The 19,165-nt window shown below is 41.8% G+C and overlaps 1 protein-coding gene across 6 annotated transcripts in view; it reads left to right on the top strand.

Annotated features, from left to right (window-relative positions):
- Zranb3 (zinc finger RANBP2-type containing 3) overlaps window positions 1–19,165 on the top strand; it is a 163,119-nt gene that overhangs the window by 97,689 nt on the left and 46,265 nt on the right. For all 6 annotated transcript variants that reach the window (XM_075987784.1, XM_075987786.1, XM_075987783.1 and 3 more), the window contains 2 exons: window positions 104–275; window positions 2,165–2,281. In XM_075987784.1, coding sequence (XP_075843899.1) covers window positions 104–275; window positions 2,165–2,281 — 289 coding nt within the window. The remainder of the gene's footprint in view (window positions 1–103; window positions 276–2,164; window positions 2,282–19,165) is intronic.

Raw genomic sequence — 19,165 nt, 5'->3', positions numbered from 1 at the left:
CAGGAAACAGGTCCTTTGTTCCTTACTAAAAGGAAGGACATACTGCACACATGGGTTTCCTACTCTGGCATTGAGCTTTGCTGTCTGTCTTTTCATCTAACAGATACTTTGGTAAAAGGCGCCAGTGGGATTGCAGGGGGGCATCAAACCTTGGTGAGCTTCACCAGCTGTTAAGTGACATAATGATCAGAAGACTAAAGAGTGAAGTCCTAAGCCAGCTGCCCCCTAAAGTCAGACAGCGCATTCCATTCGACCTCCCGCCAGCAGCTGTCAAGGTGAGAGCCTGTATTCACTCAAAAGTCTTTCTTTAAACCTTATGAATTAAGCTATTAAAGATTGTATGTCCTACTTCACAGAAAAGAATGCTTTCTTAAAACAGGTTTGATTAGTAGATGTCTATTGGTTTTTATCATTTCAGGAAAAGCACAAGAAGATTTTAATTTTAATTATCAAATATTTGAACAGATAAAGTTCCTAGTGATTCAAAAAAATTTCTACTGAACATAGGAAAAACCTCTATGATTTTAAAACTATATAGTATTAAGGATTCATGATATAATTAGTAAGAGATACTGCGTTTCATGTTCTGTGGATACACATACACACACAAAGCTGGGGCCGAGGCTGGGGGTGACGGCACCGTGGGTGAAATGCTTGCCATGCAATGTGAGGACTTGACTTGGGCATCTCAGAACCCAAGTAAAACTGGTACCATAGTAGGCGCATCTGTAACTCCAGGGCTGCCGACATGAGATGGGGCAGAGACATGAGCCTCCAGAAACTTTCAGGCCATAGCAGTGAAGAACAGCAGACCCTGTCTCAAATGAGCGGAGAGGTGAGACCCACACACTAGTTGTCCCTGACCGACCCAGACACATATGCCATAGAGTGCATGAATGCATACATACGTGCACACACACACAGAGACACACGTCACACACATGAAAAGATTTTAAGTATAAATAGCTATATCGTAGAATAACTTGAATATAGCCCTGTTCTTAATCTGAAATCCAGTGCTAACATTGCTGGATGTAATATTTAGCACATATGAAAGCCAAATGTTTGTTTTCCCTGTTCCTCAACTAGATTTAATTTTGGATAGCACTGTACCTATACAGTCTCTGGATGTGACTGAGTGAACAAGAAGTTGTTACTTCTTAGAAGTTAAATAAGTGTCTTATAAACGTTGGATACTATGGTATTTCTCAAATAAGAATGATCTTATTTTCTTTACCTGCTATTTTAACATTAGCAAGAAAAATGAAATAAAGAATCAATTTATGATCATATTATATTTTATGTAACTAATGTTTCTTTCATCCTTATTCTTGTTTAAATAATACATCTTACTACCAATATAAATTGCACCACCCTGTTTTCTTTCTTTCTTTTTTTTTTTGGATTTTTCGAGACAGGGTTTCTCCGTAGCTTTTGGTTCCTGTCCTGGAACTAGCTCTTGTAGACCAGGCTGGCCTCGAACTCACAGAGATCCACCTGCCTCTGCCTCCCTAGTGCTGGGATTAAAGGCGTGCGCCACCACCGCCCGGCCCACCCTGTTTTCTTATATGTTCAGATCTTTTTCACTGCATATACTGATTTTAAAGAGGAAGTTTCAGTTGTTTGAATTGTGGTGTGACATAGCTTGTCACTGCCTTCTCTCATTAGCATAGACATCTGGCTGGTCTCTGCATTGTGATTTTTAGATCGGATTTTAGGCGGATCTCTGTGAGTTCAAGGCCAGCCTAGCTACAAGAGCTAGTTCCAGGACAGGCTCCAAAGCCACAGAGAAACCCTGTCTCGAAAACAACAACAAAAACAAACAAACAAACAAAAAAAACCTTTCTATACAGAGAAGGGGGAAGTAGGACCTGCCGCATAATTGAATTAATTGTTCTGTTCTTGATGCTATATTCTTTTTTTTCTTTCTTTCTTTTTATTTTATTTATTTATTTATTTATTTATTAAGGATTTCTGCCTCCTCCCCTCAACCGCCTCCCATTTCCCTCCCCCTCCCCCCGATCAAGTCACCCTCCCTCATCTGCTCGAAGAGCAATCAGGGTTCCCTGACCTGTGGGAAGCCCAAGGACCGCCCACCTCTATCCAGGTCTCCAAAGGTGAGTTGATGCTATATTCTTAAACAATGTTGTTCCTTTCCATGTAGGAACTGAATGCCAGCTTTGAAGAATGGCAAAAACTAATGAGAGCTCCGAATTCAGGTGCCGTGGAGACAGTTATGGGGTTGATAACGCGCATGTTTAAACAGACTGCGATTGCCAAGGTACTCCTGATTGGGCCGTTATGTATTTGTTTTCATAAAAAGTTTTCAGTGCGTTTTAATTTACCCAATTGGTTACTTATATGCTTCAACATGACTCTCCCATTTTTTAATTATTATGGAAAACCAAACTATTGAAAACAGACAGCAGTATGAGAACATTACTTTTTATAGTTTCCCATACACGACTTATTTAAGGATGTACAGATGGTCCTCTTATTAGCTTTTGGCAATGATTCCTATATGATTCCTGCAAATAATCTTTTAAAAGGTTGAACTAATCATCTTTTTGTTTTGTTTTTGTTTTTCAAGACAGATTTTCTCTGAGTAAAAATCCTGGCTGTCCTGGAATTTGCTCTGTAGACCAGGCTGACCTTGAACGCAGAGATCTGCCTGCCTCTGCAAGCAACAAAAAAATACTGTATAGATAGGAAGCCGGCCCATGGTTGTATACATCTTTAATCCCAGCACTTGGGAGGCAGAGACAGGTGGATCTCTGTACGTTCAAGGCCAGCCTTAGGAACAGAGCTAGTTCCAGGACAGCCAGGGTTACACAGTGAAACCCCATCTTGTATAGCTAGGGACCATAAAGAGGGCTGGCGGTTGTTCTGGAGGATTTAGTTGGGTTCCTTTCCCAGCACCTGCATTGTGGCTCACAACCATCACTAGTAACTCCTGTTCCAGGGGACCCTACTCCCTCTTCTGGCCTCTGTGAGTGTTGCATGCATGAGGTGCACAGATATACACGCAGGCAAACTCATGCACATAAAATAAAAATAAATAGGTCTTTAAAACTAGATAGGTCAGTAAGGTTTTCCAAATGTCTGTAGTTAGTCCTGTGGCCATTTCTGCTCCACCGAAAGGTCTCTTGCAGCTCGCCATTTCCATTCATTCACCCAGCCACGGCAGCTGCATATTCGCTTTCACTCACTACGTTTTCACCATTTCCAGAACACAGTGTAAAGCCTTGAGTTCAGTTTTCTCATGTTCTCTAAAGCTCTTAGTTCAATCCAGGATGTAACAAAAGTAATTGTTTCTTTCTGTTGCACCCCGTGTCTCCTCCAATGTGTGAAAATACAGCTTAGTTTTTATATCTTCACTAGTTAGTAGTCTTTTACCGTACTCCAAATTTTAGGATGTCCCTCAATAGTAGGATATGCTATTATAAATAAAAATAATGCCATCATCCATGTATCTGCTTATTTTGTCATCGTTTTCATTGTTTTTTGTTATACTATTGTTATGGGGAGTACATGAATGCCAGATGTCCAAGTCAGAGGACACCTTCAGGAGTTGGTTCTCTCCTCCCTTTCCTATGTCAGTCTCTGGTTCCTGTGGCGGAACTGCCTACTCCGGGCTTGCTGGCCCTCAGACTTCTGTTACTTCTCCTATCCCCACCTCTCATCCTGCCTTAGGAGTGCTGAGGTTACAGGTGTGTGCTACCATATCCAGCTGTTTACACGGAATCCAGGGACCAACTTGAAGTCACCAAACTTAACAAGCACTTTTACCTTCTAAGCCGTCTCTCCGGCCCTAGACATCATTTTTATCTCTTGAGGGAAGAAATCTAGATATAGAATTGTGTCAGAGAAACACATGCTTAATTCCCAAAACACTTTGCCAAAATGTTGCCACGGTTTTACCACTTTGCATTTCTGCAGGCATAGCCTGAGAGCTCCACTGTCTCACGTCATGTCAGCACATGGCGTTGTCATCTTTCAGTTTTTGCAACTATGAAGTGCCTTTTTATTTTGTTTTCGTTTGTTTGTTCCTAAGTCGATGTTATGTTGGACATATTTTTATATTCCTTTTAGTTAGTTATTTTCTCTTGTGAGTTATCTACGTAAATTAGTCTCCTATTAATATTGGGTTATAAGGATTCTTTATGTTGAGGAATGACTCTTCATACAGATATGGATATCTTTGTAAATTTTGCCCCCAACCTGAGTATTCTATTCTATTTATTTATTTATTTATTTATTTGGTTTTTTAAAAATTTGTTTGTTGGTTTTTTGAGACCAGTTCTTGCTGCACTAACTGTCCTAGATCTTACTACACAGACCAAACTGGCCTCAGACTCAGAGATCCACCTGCCTCTGCTTTCTGAGTTCTGGAATTAAAGGTGTGCACCACCATGTGCTGGAGTTATAGGCAGTTCTGTCAGCTGCCATGGGATGCTGGGAATTGAATATGGGTCCTCTGGAAGAACAGCCGGTGCTCTCAACCACTGAGCCATCTCTCTAGCGCCCCCATTTTTACTTTCTTAAATGCTGTTTTAAAGAACAGAAATTTGTAATTTTTAAATATTTCTTTTTTGGTCTTTCAAGACAGAGTTTCACTGTAGATCAGATTAGCCTCGAACTCACAGAGATCCACTTGCCTCTGCCTCCCTGAGTGCTGGGATTAAAGGTATGTACTGCCCAGCAAATATTTCAGTGTGTTCTTTTTATTCTTCTTTTCTTGATTTTTGAGTCCTAAGAAACTTTTGCCTAATACAAATTTACAAAGATACCACATTTTCTTCTAATAATGCTGTAGCTTTAGCATGCATATAAAGTCTATGAAGATTTTTAGAGTTAATTCTGTTTTGTTTGTTTTATTTTATTTTTTTTTTTTTTGTTTTTAGACAGGATCTTAATAGGTAGCCCTAGTTGGCCTGAAGGCTGGCCTTTAACTCACAGAGATCCTCCTGCCTCTTATTCCAAAGTGCTTGGATTAAAGGTGTGAGCCACAGTTTAGAGTTAATTCTTTACATAACATAATGTAAAGATAGAGATTCGAGATTTTTTTTTAATTTAAGAGGTGTGTGTGTGTGTGTGTGTGTGTGTGTGTGTGTGTGTCATAACAGGTCTCCATTCCCATTACAGACCTCCATTGTCCCATCACAACGCTCCCTTGTATTGTCACATGCTTTTCTTGTTCTACCACAGTGGCCTGATGCTCAATCATAATGTTCCATTGTCCACCTATGCTCCAGTGGCCCTTCACCATTCTCCATTGTTGTTGCATTAGGAGGAGCAGGCTGCGTCCTGGCACCCAGCTATCTTAACCCCTGAAATAACCACACAGAAATTGTATTAATTAAATTACTGCCTTGTCCATTAACTCTAGCCTCTTATTGGCTAACTCTCACATCTTGATTAACCCATTTCTATTATATCTGTGTCTCACCACGTGATGGTGGCTTACCGGCAAGATTTAACCTAGTCCATCTCCAGGCCAGAGATTCATGGTGTCTGCCTGTCTCTGCTTTCTCACTCCCAGAATTCTGTTCTGTCTTTTCCGCCTACCTGTGTTCCACCCTGTCAACTAGGCCAAAGCAGCTTCTTTAATAACCAATGCAAGCAACTACAGAAGGGCCTCCTACAGCACATTATCCTCTCCCAGGGTACCTCTCTGCTATCAGAGAGCCATGCCAGTACTCTGCTGACACATCACAGTTTCACTGTGACAAAACTGCTCTGTTATCCTATCACAGTGCTCCATGACTCCCTCCTATGACAGTGTTCCCCTTGAGGTGGAACAGCCTTCACAGGGGTTGCCTAAGACCTGGAAAAGTGTAGATGATTACATTATAAGTCATAACAAAAGTATAAAATTTACAAAAGTACAGTTATGGAGAGACAACAAAAATGTTTTTTATTTATTATATATGCAGTGTTCTGCCTGAATTTATCACTGCAGGCCAGAAGAGGGCACCAGATCTCATTATAGAAGGTTGTGAGCCACCTTGTGGTTGCTGGGAATTAAACTCAGGACCTCTGGAAGGACAGCCAGTGCTCTTAACCACTGAGCCATCTCTCCAGCCCCAACAAAAATAATTTTAGGGCTATAAGATTGCATGAGGACTTGCTGGAGAGATGCCAGTGGTTAAGAGCATTGACTACTCTTCCAGAGGACCCTAGATCAATGCCTAGTACCCACATGGTGCTCACAGCTGTTTGTAATTCCGAGATCTGACGCTGTCACATATGCAGGTAGAACATCAGTGCACATAAAACTTTTCTAAAAATTATGTGAGTACTAAAGGGTTGCAGCATTAGGTAGGTTGAGAACCACAGCTCTGATTCATCATAGTGCTCCATTGTTCCATCACAGTGCTCCATTGTTCCATCACAGTGCTCCATTGTTCCATCACAGTGCTCCATTGTGTCATCATAGTGCTCCATTGTTCCATCACAGTGCCCCATTGTTCCATCACAGTGCTCCATTGTTCCATCACAGTGCTCCATTGTTCCATCACAGTGCTCCATTGTGCTGTCACAGTGCTCCATTGTTCCATCACAGTGCTCCATTGTGACATCATAGTGCTCCATTGTGCTGTCACAGTGCTCCATTGTTCCATCACAGTGCTCCATTGTGACATCACAGTGCTCCATTGTTCCATCACAGTGCTCCATTGTGTTGTCACAGTGCTCCATTGTTCCATCACAGTGCTCCATTGTTCCATCACAGTGCTCCATTGTTCCATCACAGTGCTCCATTGTGACATCACAGTGCTTCATTGTTCCATCACAGTGCTCCATTGTGACATCACAGTGCTCCATTGTGCTGTCACAGTGCTCCATTGTTCCATCACAGTGCTCCATTGTTCCATCACAGTGCTCCATTGTGTTGTCACAGTGCTCCATTGTTCCATCACAGTGCTCCATTGTTCCATCACAGTGCTCCATTGTGACATCACAGTGCTCCATTGTGTCATCATAGTGCTCCATTGTTCCATCACAGTGCTCCATTGTGTTGTCACAGTGCTCCATTGTTCCATCACAGTGCTCCATTGTGACATCACAGTGCTCCATTGTGACATCACAGTGCTCCATTGTGTCATCACAGTGCTCCATTGTGTCATCACAGTGCTCCATTGTTCCATCACAGTGCTCCATTGTTCCATCACAGTGCTCCATTGTGTTGTCACAGTGCCCCATTGTTCCATCACAGTGCTCCATTGTTCCATCACAGTGCTCCATTGTGACATCACAGTGCTCCATTGTGACATCACAGTGCTCCATTGTGTCATCATAGTGCTCCATTGTTCCATCACAGTGCTCCATTGTGTTGTCACAGTGCTCCATTGTTCCATCACAGTGCTCCATTGTTCCATCACAGTGCTCCATTGTTCCATCACAGTGCTCCATTGTGCTGTCACAGTGCTCCATTGTTCCATCACAGTGCCCCATTGTTCCATCACAGTGCTCCATTGTTCCATCACAGTGTTCCATTGTTCCGTCACAGTGCTCCATTGTTCCATCACAGTGCCCCATTGTTCCATCACAGTGCTCCATTGTGACATCACAGTGCTCCATTGTTCCATCACAGTGCTCCATTGTTCCATCACAGTGCTCCATTGTTCCATCACAGTGCCCCATTGTTCCATCACAGTGCTCCATTGTGTTGTCACAGTGCTCCATTGTTCCATCACAGTGCTCCATTGTTCCATCACAGTGCCCCATTGTTCCATCACAGTGCTCCATTGTGTTGTCACAGTGCTCCATTGTTCCATCACAGTGCTCCATTGTTCCATCACAGTGCCCCATTGTTCCATCACAGTGCTCCATTGTGTTGTCACAGTGCTCCATTGTTCCATCACAGTGCTCCATTGTCCCATCACAGTGCTCCATTGTGTTGTCACAGTGCTCCATTGTTCCATCACAGTGCTCCATTGTGTTGTCACAGTGCCCCATTGTTCCATCACAGTGCCCCATTGTTCCATCACAGTGCCCCATTGTTCCATCACAGTGCCCCATTGTTCCGTCACAGTGCTCCATTGTGACATCATAGTGCTCCATTGTTCCATCACAGTGTTCCATTGTTCCATCACAGTGCTCCATTGTTCCATCACAGTGCTCCATTGTTCCATCACAGTGCTCCATTGTTCCATCACAGTGCTCCATTGTTCCATCACAGTGCTCCATTGTTCCATCACAGTGCTCCATTGTTCCATCACAGTGCTCCATTGTTCCATCACAGTGCTCCATTGTTCCATCACAGTGCTCCATTGTTCCGTCACAGTGCTCCATTGTGCTGTCACAGTGCTCCATTGTGACATCACAGTGCTCCATTGTTCCATCACAGTGCCCCATTGTTCCATCACAGTGCTCCATTGTTCCATCACAGTGCTCCATTGTTTCATCACAGTGCTCCATTGTCCTATCACAATAATGTTTTCTAGCTCCATCCATTTTCCTACAAAATTTAAGCTGTCGGGGGTTTTTTTTGTTTGTTTGTTTGCTTGTTTTTTTTTGTTTGTTTGTTTGTTTTTGTTTGTTTGTTTTTTTGTTTTTTTTTTGCCTTGTAGTACTCCATTGTGTAAATGTACCACATTTTCCTTATCCATTCTTCAGTAGAAGGGTATTTAGGTTGTTTTCAGTTTCTGGCTATGGCAAACAAAGCTGCTATGAACATAGTTGAGCACGTGTCCTTGTGGCGTGATTGAGCATCCTTTGGATATATACGCAAAAGTGGTATTACTGGGTCTTGAGGAAGGTTGTTTCCTAATTTTCTGAGAAATTGCCATACTGATTTCCAAAGCGGTTGTACCAGTTTGCACTCCCACCAGCAATGCATGAGTGTTTCCTTTACCCCGCATCCTCTCCAGCATAAGTTGTCATCAGTGTTTTTGATTTTGGCCATTCTTACAGATGTAAGATGGAATCTCAGAGTTGTTTTGATTTGCATTTCTCTGATCACTAAGGATGTTGAACATTTCCTTAAGTGTCTTTCAGTCATTTTAGATTCCTCTGTTGAGAGTTCTCTGTTTAGGTCTGTACTCCATTTTTTTTTATTGGATTATATGTTCTTTTGGGGCCCAATTTCTTGAGTTCTTTGTATATTTTGGAGATTGAACCTCTGTCTGATGTGGGTTTAGTGAAGATCTTTTCCCATTCTGTAGGCTGTCGTTTTGTCTTGTTGACCGTGTCCTTTACTTTACAGAAGCTTTTCAGTTTCAGGAAGTCCTATTTATTGATTGTTTCTCTCAGTGTCTGTGCTGCTGGGGTTCTATTTAGGAAGTGGTTCCTTGTGCCAATGTGTCCAAGTGTACTTCCTACTTTCTCTTCTATAAGGTCCAGTGTTGAGGTCTTTATGTTGAGGTCTTTGATCCATTTGGACTCGAGTTTTGTGCATGGTGATAGATATGGGTCTATTTTCATTCTTCTACATGTTGATATCCAGTTATGCCAGCACTACTTGATAAATATGCTTTCTTTTTTCCATTTGATATTTTTTTTTGCTTCTTTATCAAAGATCAGATGTGTGGATTGATACCCGGGTCTTCTATTCGATTCCATTATGTCTTCCTGTCTATTCTTATGCCAATACCAGGCTGTTCGGTACTATAACTCTGTAGTAGAGTTTGAAGTAAGGGATTGTGATGCCTCCGAAGTTCTTTTATTGCACAGGATTGTTTTGGCTATCCTGGATTTTTTTTTTTTTTTTTTTTTTTTTTTTTTTTTTTTTTTTTTGCTTTTCCAAATGAAGTTGGGTGCTGTTCTTTTGAGGTACTTGAAGAATTTTGCTGGGATTTTGCTGGGCATAGCATTGAATCTGTAGATTGCTTTTGGTTAAACTTTTGTTTTTTAAGTTTTATGTTTGAAAGACATTTTTATAGGAATGAAAATGCAAAACATTAATTGGAAGAAAAGATCTACATTCTTTCGCGCCTCCATTTTCCCGTGCTGTAGTGGTCTTAAGTTCTCATTTGATCAGTGGTCACCGTTCACTCTGTATGGACAGTCAGACACATCCCACTCCAGCTCTCACTCCATTTCGCTGACAGACAGCGTTTTTCTTGCTGTTAATAACCATGTGCTTGATTTGTTTGCTTATCTGTCTTTGAGCTTAATGTTAAATACAGAATACTTCTTTAAAATAAGAGAAAGAGCTCTCGTTTGTTTATTCGTTTTTTTTTTTTGAGACAGGGTTTCTGATGGAGGAAGGTCATTGGTTAAATTAAAAGAAACTGCTTGGCTCTCATTGGTTAGGAGATAGGTGGGAGGAGTAAACAGAACAGAACGCTGGGAGGAAGAGGAAGTGAGGTCAGACTCCGCAGCTCTCCTCTCCGGAGCAGATGCTTCAGATAGATGCCATGCCCAGCTCCCAGGCAGACACACGTGATGAAGCTCCGACCCAGGATGGACTTAGGCTAGAATCTTCCCGGTAAGACCGGTGCTATACAGATGATAAGAAATGGGCTAGTCCAGGTGCGAGAGTTAGCCTAGAAGAGGCTAGGTAGAAATGAGCCAAGCGGTGTTTAAATGAATACAGTGTCTGTGTAATTATTTCGGGGCATAAGCTAGCCGGGCAGGCGGCTGGGGTCTTGGGGACGCAGCCCCGCCACCGCGCCCCATATTACTACAGGTTTCTCTGTAACAGTCATGCCTGTCCTGGAACTTGCTTTGTAGACCAGGCTGGCTTCGAACTCACTGAGATCCACCTGCCTCTGCCTCCTGCGTGCTGGGTTTAAAGGCGTGAGCCACCACTGCATGGCGAGAAAGACTCTTTAGGTGATCTTTGTCTGTGTTAAGAAGCTGTAGTTGTCAGTTGTGGGTGGTGGTTTTTGTAGGAAGTTGACATCTAACTTATTAAGACCCTTGAAAGAAAAGAGATTAAAATCAACTATCTCCAAATTCAGTTGCAATCTTAAAAATAAAGTGCCAATCCCTGACACTCAGCTTCTGGAGATTTTAGTCATCCTTCTTCCTTTCCACACCAGAAGCTCTGTTTTCAGCCACCAATGTATTTTGGATGTTTTTCTATTCCTGGATATAGCAAGAAACCATTAGTTCCTGTTGTTAAAAAAAAATTTGGGATGCTCAATACATTCTCCCCATATGTTATTGAGTTCCAGTAGTTAAAGTCTGCTCTAACTCTGAATAGTACAGTGTATCCACCATGTAGGTTAAGTGGGCTTATTATGAATTATTACTGTGAGGTAACTAGTTAAAGGCCACTTTTGTTTTCTATGACAAAATGTGTTGCTGAGTTCTCACATACCAGTTTGAAAATTGAATTGACGTCATAGAGATTATAGATTGGTTATTACAGTGTATGCATTAATGTTGAAGCTTCATTTTAAAAACAAAACAAAAAGTGTAACATTGAATTCCTATTTCACCATGCTGAAGGGGCATGATGAAAATGGCATAGTGTCTACTTCTCAAAGAATCTGAAGCCTTTTTGAGAGACCAGTGAAATAGTCACCTACAGAAGGCTTTGCTTACTGTTTCAAACCCAGATGCAGTGGAAGCACCCAGGAGAAGGGTATGGAAAAGATGCCCTGAGGAATGTGTAAGTAGATGTAGCCAGGCAAAAAGAAAAGGTGAGGGGCTGGTGGAGTACAGTTCCAGTGGATGAAACAATTTGTGCAAACCCACGAGATTGCTGAGAACTGACATAGCCAAGCAACCAAAGCTAGGTGGGCAAGCACCCCTACCACTGAGCTTTCCAGTTCCAACAAAAAAGACCGTTTTCTCCTCTCTCTGTTGTATCTTATAATACTTAGTGTGAATGCAACTGATACAAGGAGGATTCCTCAGAATTAGAATCCGCATAATAGCTTCTGAGGAGGGGGCAGATATTCAGGGCTGGAGAAATGACTCAGAGGTAAAGCAAGCATACTGCTCTTGCCGAGGACCAGACTTGATTTGAAGCACCTGCATCACTTGGATCACAACTACCTTTAATTCCAGCCTTAGAGGATCCAATACCTTCTTGTGGGCATCTGTAGCAGCCTTATATACATAATTTAAAAAAATCTTTTTAAAGATCTATTTATTTTATATGTGTGGGTGTTTTACCTGTGTGGGCACAGTATGCATGCAGTACCTGTGGAGGACAAAACGGGGTCACCTTACTGGAGTTACAGGTGGTTATAAGCCACCATGTGGGTGCTGGGACCTGAACCCGAGTCCTCTGCAAGAGTATCAAGTGTTCTTAATCCACTGACTTAATCTCTTCAGCCCTTGAATAAATCTTTTTATAAACAAGATATATGTAGTATATTTGGTTCAGCCAATTAACACTTATTGGGAGCACATTACAATATTGCCTCATTTTTAGAAAAAACTATTTAAAGAGAAATGCCAGTTTTTAAACGAAAATTACTAAAACCAAGCCATAATTTGAAACTTCCTGTCACTTTGGGGATAAGTAGCATTCTGTCGTGCCTTATTTGCTGAAGGTAAGTTTCTTTAAAAGTGTTCCCTTAAGGTACAAAATGTTTTCTATTTAATTGCTTTAGCGGCTTAACATGAGTAGAATCCCACTTAAAAATGCAGTGAGGGATAATAAGGTGATTACAGTTTTCCACTGCCAGGGCCTAGGAGGAGCCAAGGCTGCAGAGGGCCTATTCCTCTGCTTGATCTGTGGTTTGGGAAAATGTCAGGCTAAACCAGGAGCAGACAGCCTGCCTCCTGCTCATTAGTAGGAAGCAGTCAGCAGTAATCAATAAAGTACAAATAAAATACTAATATCTTCTTAGAGGAAACAGACAGTTTCCTTTACGGACTCCCAGATGCTTAAAATCTGAGATCAGGGCTAAGATGCCTCAGTGGTTAAAGTGCTTGCCATGCAGACATGAAGCCTGGAGTTGGGATCCCCAGAACCCCAGGAAATCTAGCATGTCTGTCATTCCAGCCAGAGGACTAGAGGAGGTTTCTTTTGTGCCTGCATTTCCTACCGGCTATGACTGTTAAAACAGATCACCCTGACACTTGTTGAGCTAAAGAATACTCCGCAAGACGGACACCTCGGCTGTAAGAGGGAAGGACAAGTGGGAATTTGTGTAGGTTGAAGAAGATGAGTGATGTGTGAGTGGATGGGCCGTTCCTTAAAAAGAGGCATGATGGCTTGGGGGATGGCTGATCTGACTGAATTCTTTTTTTTAGTATTTGTGTATAGGGACGGGTACTCATTTATGAGCGGCAGCATGGGAGTGCATGGTGCACATATGCATGTCAGAGGAAAAGCTCCAGTGTCAGTCCCTGTCTTCTGCCTTGTTTGAGACAGGGTCTCTTGTTCACTGGTGCTTATGCCGGGCTGGCTGGCCTGTGAGTTTCTGGGGATTCTGTCTCTATCTCCCTTCTCACTGTCAGAGCTCTGCGATTCCAGGTACATTCTCCTGCATCCAGTTTTGCATGAGTCTGGGGGACCTGAACTCTCACTTTTGCTCACTGAGCCTGCTTCCTTCCCAGTCCCCTGACCTGGAGGATTCTTGCTTTTAGGTTGCCAAGAATTTACACAGCCGATATAGAAGGAGGAGCTAGGTTAGATCACCAGCTGACCACCTATCAAGTGTGGAGGATCCTGATAACAGACATAGTGGGAATTTTCTGGGATTGAGTGGCGGATCCGACAAGGGCAGGCATATCTGAGAGCTAGGAGAAGCTGACTAAAATTTGGTCTTGCTGTCACCTCTCTTTACCCCTTCCTTTGCCTTTTTTCTGTTGTTATTATTTAAGGCTGACAATTTTAAATAACTTTTATCAGGTTGTCAATCAATATAGTGTTTTTTCACTTTTTATTTCACAAAGTATGACATATACCTCTTTACTTTTGAAATATTTGAAAGTTGCTGGGTGGTGGCGGCACACACCTTTAATCCCAGCACTCTGGAGACAGAGACAGGCAGATCTCTTTAAATTTGAGACCAGCCTCGTCTATAGAGCAAGTTCCAGGACAGGCTCCAAAGCTACAGAGAAACCCTGTTTGAAAGAAAGAAAGAAAGAAAGAAAGAAAGAAAGAAAGAAAGAAAGAAAGAAAGAAAGAAAGAAAGAAAGAAAGAAAGAAAGAGAAAGAAAGAAAGTTGAGGCCAGAGATATGACTCAGAATAGCTTTCTGCTCTTGCAGAAGTTCAGTTCCCAGCACCTATACCGGGCATCTCATTGTGAGCTGTAACTCTCTCTTCTGGCTTCTGCAAGTACATGCACACGTGTCATTCAATCACCCACACACAAATAAAGAAAAACATTCCCAAATGGATGTGACAGTACAGACTCCACAGTCAGGGGCAAGCATATTCTCATGGGCTTCATGGCCAACATACCCTGTATAGCAAAACTTCATCTCAAACAAACAGTTAAAAATACTGTTTCTTATATAAATAAGGTATATAGTATGTGGTCTCCACTAATTACCAAGGCTTTGATCTAACAGACAGGTATTCATTTCAGTAAAATAAGACAGTTGTGAATTCATGCTTTTTCTTTTTTTTTTTAAAAAAACTTTATTTAACTTTATTTCATGCACGTTGGTATAACAATGTCAGATTCTCTTGAACTGGAGCTACAGACAGCTGCGAGCTGCCATGTGGGTGCTGGGAATTGAACCTGGGTCCTCTGGAGGAGCAGTCAGTGCTCTCAACCACTGAGCCATCTCTCCAGCCCCAGTGAATTCATGCTTTTTCTAAAACTAGCACAAAGCCTGAGCCAGCATCACCAAGGTATTGATCCTTACCAGGGCTGCCACCACACACACCTACTAACATTGCAAGCAAATGCTTGTTCAGATCATTTAAAATCTGGCAGTGCAATGGCGTTGATAGTTAAAATGAAATATAGTAAAAATGCATGTAGAATACATTCTACAATGCCAGCCTGGGTCATGGAAAGATGACTCAGTTAAGAGCGAGTACTGCTTTTCCGGAGAACCAGAGTTCAGTTCCCAGCACCAGCTATAAAGGCTCTGACAGTTCTGGCTGCTGTGGGTATCCACACCTATATGCGTGCACATAATTAAAAAGAAAATAAATCTTTGCAAAGCAAAGTAAAATGCAAATCCATGCCATCGCTAATTCCAGACCCTGAAAGAATCCTTAGAGTTCACTTACTATGTAGGTATTTTGTATTCCAAATGCATTCACTCCTAGAAATCAACATCTCAAATGATGTTTCAGTTGCTGTGTCAGTCCTAGCTTATTTTATCTCTTTTAAGACTAATATTTTTTATTTTTTGAGGCAGGGTTTACTAGGTAGGTAGTCCTGACTAGCCTGGAACTCCATGTAAACCTGGCTAACCTCAAATTCACAGATATCCACCAACCTCTGCCTCCGCCGTGCTGTATCTGAGGTCATGTACTACATACTCTGTAGAGACTTACGTTAGAGGAGAGCCGCTTGTTTGTCCTGGCCACCCAGAACCAAAATAATCACCCCAAAACTGTATTAATTAAATCACTGCTTGGCCCATTAGCTCTAGCTTCGTATTGGCTAACTCTTACATCTTAATTTAACTCATTTCTCTTAATCTGTGTATGGCCACATGGCTGTGGCTTACCAGCTAAAGTTCTGGCATCTGTCTCCAGCAAGTCTACATGGAGTCTTTCTCTGACCCTGCTTCCTTTCTCCCAGCACTCAGTCCATTCCTCCCCGCCTAGCTCTGCTCTGCCCCGCCCTGCTTTGCTATAGGCTCAAAGCAGTTCTTTATTCATTAATGGTAATCACAGCATACAGAGGGAAATCCCACATCAGGCTTAACTTTGGAAAAGCAGCTCTATGCATATTGAAAGTTTTAAGCGTATGTCTTTATGTGCATGCACACATATACATACAAATAACTTTGATTTACCTGTTGTGCAATTAACTTAAAAATCCATCCAATCATCATTTAAAAATTATTCATCAGTGCTGGAGATAGATGGCTTAGCAGTTAGGAGCACTGGTTCTTCTAGAGATCCCAGGTTCAACTCCCAGCACCCACATGGCAGCTCACAACTGTCTGTAACTCCAGTTACAGGGAATCAGACACCCTCACACAGATAGACTTGCAGCTCACAACTGTCTGTAACTTCAGTTACAGGGAATCAGACACCCTCATACAGATAGACTTGCAGGAAAACACCAATGCACATAAACTAAAAATAAATTATTAAAAAATTATTCTTCAAATTGTATGTATTTATATAATATATCTTGATCATATCCACCCCCACTCTTCATTAAAACTCCATAACCTCCCCAAGGACATCTCCCTCCTGACTTTAAATATAACCCACTGAGTCCAGTTAGTGCTGCTCATAGGTGTGGAGCTACACACCAGTGCGTGGGCAATCTCCTGGTGGCCACAATCTCAAACATGGCTGCCTGCCTCCTAGCCATTAACTATCAGCAGAGCCTTACCTAGGTGTGGGGTTTCAGGTGTCTCTCCCTCATTCCTGCTGGAGCTGTAACTGACTTGGTTATACAGATAGCCACAACTCTTGTGAATTCACGTGTACCAGAGCTATGCCATGTCTGGAGCACAGCAAGCACTTCTATAGCATTTCCCCATCCTCAGGCTCTTTTTATTCTTTCTGCCCCACCTTTTCCGAGCCTCGGGCTGAGGTGGGAATGGGAGGGCTCCACGTGTGTGTGTGTGTGTGTGTGTGTGTGTGTGTGTGTGTGTGTGTGTGTGTAGACATAGACATAGATATAGATCTTACTTGGGAAGAAGGTACGTCAGACCAGGTTACAATTGTTCCATTTGTAAATCTAGATTTGGATTGTAATGAGTGTCCCCTTGACACATTCCAGCTTGGCATGTACTTACTGAAAAGCTTATCCCAGTAAATATAGCTCTTTAGGCAAACATGCACTTTATTAAAGTGCTTCAGTTGCCATGACAACATATCTAGACTTTATAGCTGCTTGTTTTGAGAGAACTTCTTTTCCACTTTCTGAGGCACTGACATCTAAAGCTTTTACCAACCTCCAGACTCGCTATGTGATGAATTCCATTGTTCAGAAAACATAAGCATGCAAAATATGGCAGAATAAACCTTTTGAGGATTTGTAGTTAATACATATAAATTTTAGGTAGGCATTTTTAAAATTTTTAATTTAAAGATTACTAAAGCTATGTTAACAATGGAAAATAATCACTTCAAAAAGTAAGTCCCGTAGCTTTATTCCCGTTAACTGCCACTTCCAGTTCTTGTGAAAGCTGAGTGTTGGTCTTTGTTTTGTGCTAATTCGTTCAGTCTCAGTCTTGCTTCTGTAGCATCTTAGTTTGCATTACAGCTTCCCTTTTAGTTCCAGCCATGTCAATTTACTTGCCAATAGCCTTGATAAAACATCACCTCCCTATGTCTCTGCCCCCTCCCCAGATGCAAACCTGTCTCTTATTCCCATCCTTCCATCCAAGTGGTATAATTTTACTAACTTTTAAAGTTATGCTAATTTTTTCCTGATCAGTATCCACTACATATGTTATTAGACCCATGTTTAAAATATTTCCTGGTGAGCCTTGGGATATACTGTTAGTTTGTTTTATGCCATGTAATATTCTAATATGTTATATAATATTTAAATCAGGGCAGCATGTAGTGCCTTGTCATTTTTTATGGTGAAAACATTTAAAATTCCTTCTCTAGCTCTAGCTTTTTGAAATGTGCACTTCAGTATCCACAGCTGCGTAGTAGCAGCACACCAGAATGTCTTGCTTTGTTCTCATTTATTGAGCTTTCTTTCCTCTGTGATTCATTTTCTTTTTTTTTTTTTTTTTTTTTTTTTTTTTGGTTTTTCGAGACAGGGTTTCTCTGTAGCTTTTGGTTCCTGTCCTGGAACTAGCTCTTGTAGACCAGGCTGGCCTCGAACTCACAGAGATCCGCCTGTCTCTGCCTCCCGAGTGCTGGGATTAAAGGCGTGCGCCACCACCGCCCGGCAATAGAACTTTATTTTAATACTCACAATTTTTATGCACTATTCCTACTCCCTGATTCACTTGTGTGCATCTACAGCACAACATTTGAGACTGGAACATTTATAAACAGTGTTCGGTTATTTAGCTCACAATTCTGGAGGCTGGACGTAAGTGTAGAAATCTCATAACCTTTTTGACCCTGCCACTCACCACTGTTGCATTGGGGATTACATGCCCAGTGCATCTTTTTTGAGCTCGCCTTCACACCCTACTGCTTACCCTCAGTGCAGGATTTCACTCATTATGTCCAGTTTGCTGCCAGGATGGATGCTGACTGTACCTGTGGCATGGAATGTATATGTCCAGGATGAGGCCCAAGCTGTGCACAGCCCCCTACTTCTACATTTCCTTAGCTTGTCCCCGCTCTAGCTCCCCCTCACCCTATCCCTCCTGGGCCTTTTACATGGCTGCAGTAGAAACCAGGTACTCCTGTGTATCCCATATTGCCAGTCTAGGATTTCCCAGGATGGAGAATAAATTACCAGGCATCGTGTACTTCTTAGCTTCCTAGATTTTGCTCTTGACTTTGTGCTTATGTCCTTTGCTATTCTTAGACTAAGAAGGAGTAGGGCTGAGTGAGTTCAGCCTGACATCTTTATCCAAAATTTCTGAGTAACCAAATTTTTGTCATTTGTTTATTAAAGCATTTATTTTAACTTTATTTATATATGTATATGTGTCTCTCTCTCTCTGTGTGTGTGCATGTTTGTGCATGCACTTAGGAGCCTGTGGGCAATAAGAGGGCATCATACACCCTGGAGCTACAGGCACTTGTGAGCCACATAGTGTACGTGCTGGAAAACAGTACTTGGGTCCTCTGTACGAGGAGCAAGCACTCTTAATCACTGAACCATTTTTCCAGCCCCTCTCCTTTTTTATTTCTTTATTTATTTTTAATTCTGGAACTCACTGTATAACCCAGGCTAGTCTTAAACTTGTAATCTTTCTGGCTCAGCCTCCTAGAATTGCAGGCATATACTACCACAATCAACCAGTAACAGCTAAAAGATAGTATATTCATATTTTAAGTTTAAGTCACCCCTTCCTTATTTCTTACTCCTACTGGATAACTTAGAGAGACTTTACCTAAGAATGCAGATTCAATATTAATTTTCATGATTTTTATTCTTTCTACATCAATTCCTCCATTTCATTGTTATCGTAGATGTCCCTCTTGTGCTCTTGAGCCTGTCTCTTCAGGTTCTTCCAGAACTT

Source organism: Microtus pennsylvanicus, chromosome 10 (genome assembly GCF_037038515.1).
Source record: "Microtus pennsylvanicus isolate mMicPen1 chromosome 10, mMicPen1.hap1, whole genome shotgun sequence".
NCBI classification, from domain to species: domain Eukaryota; kingdom Metazoa; phylum Chordata; class Mammalia; order Rodentia; family Cricetidae; genus Microtus; species Microtus pennsylvanicus.
This window is presented reverse-complemented; position numbering and strand designations above follow the sequence as displayed.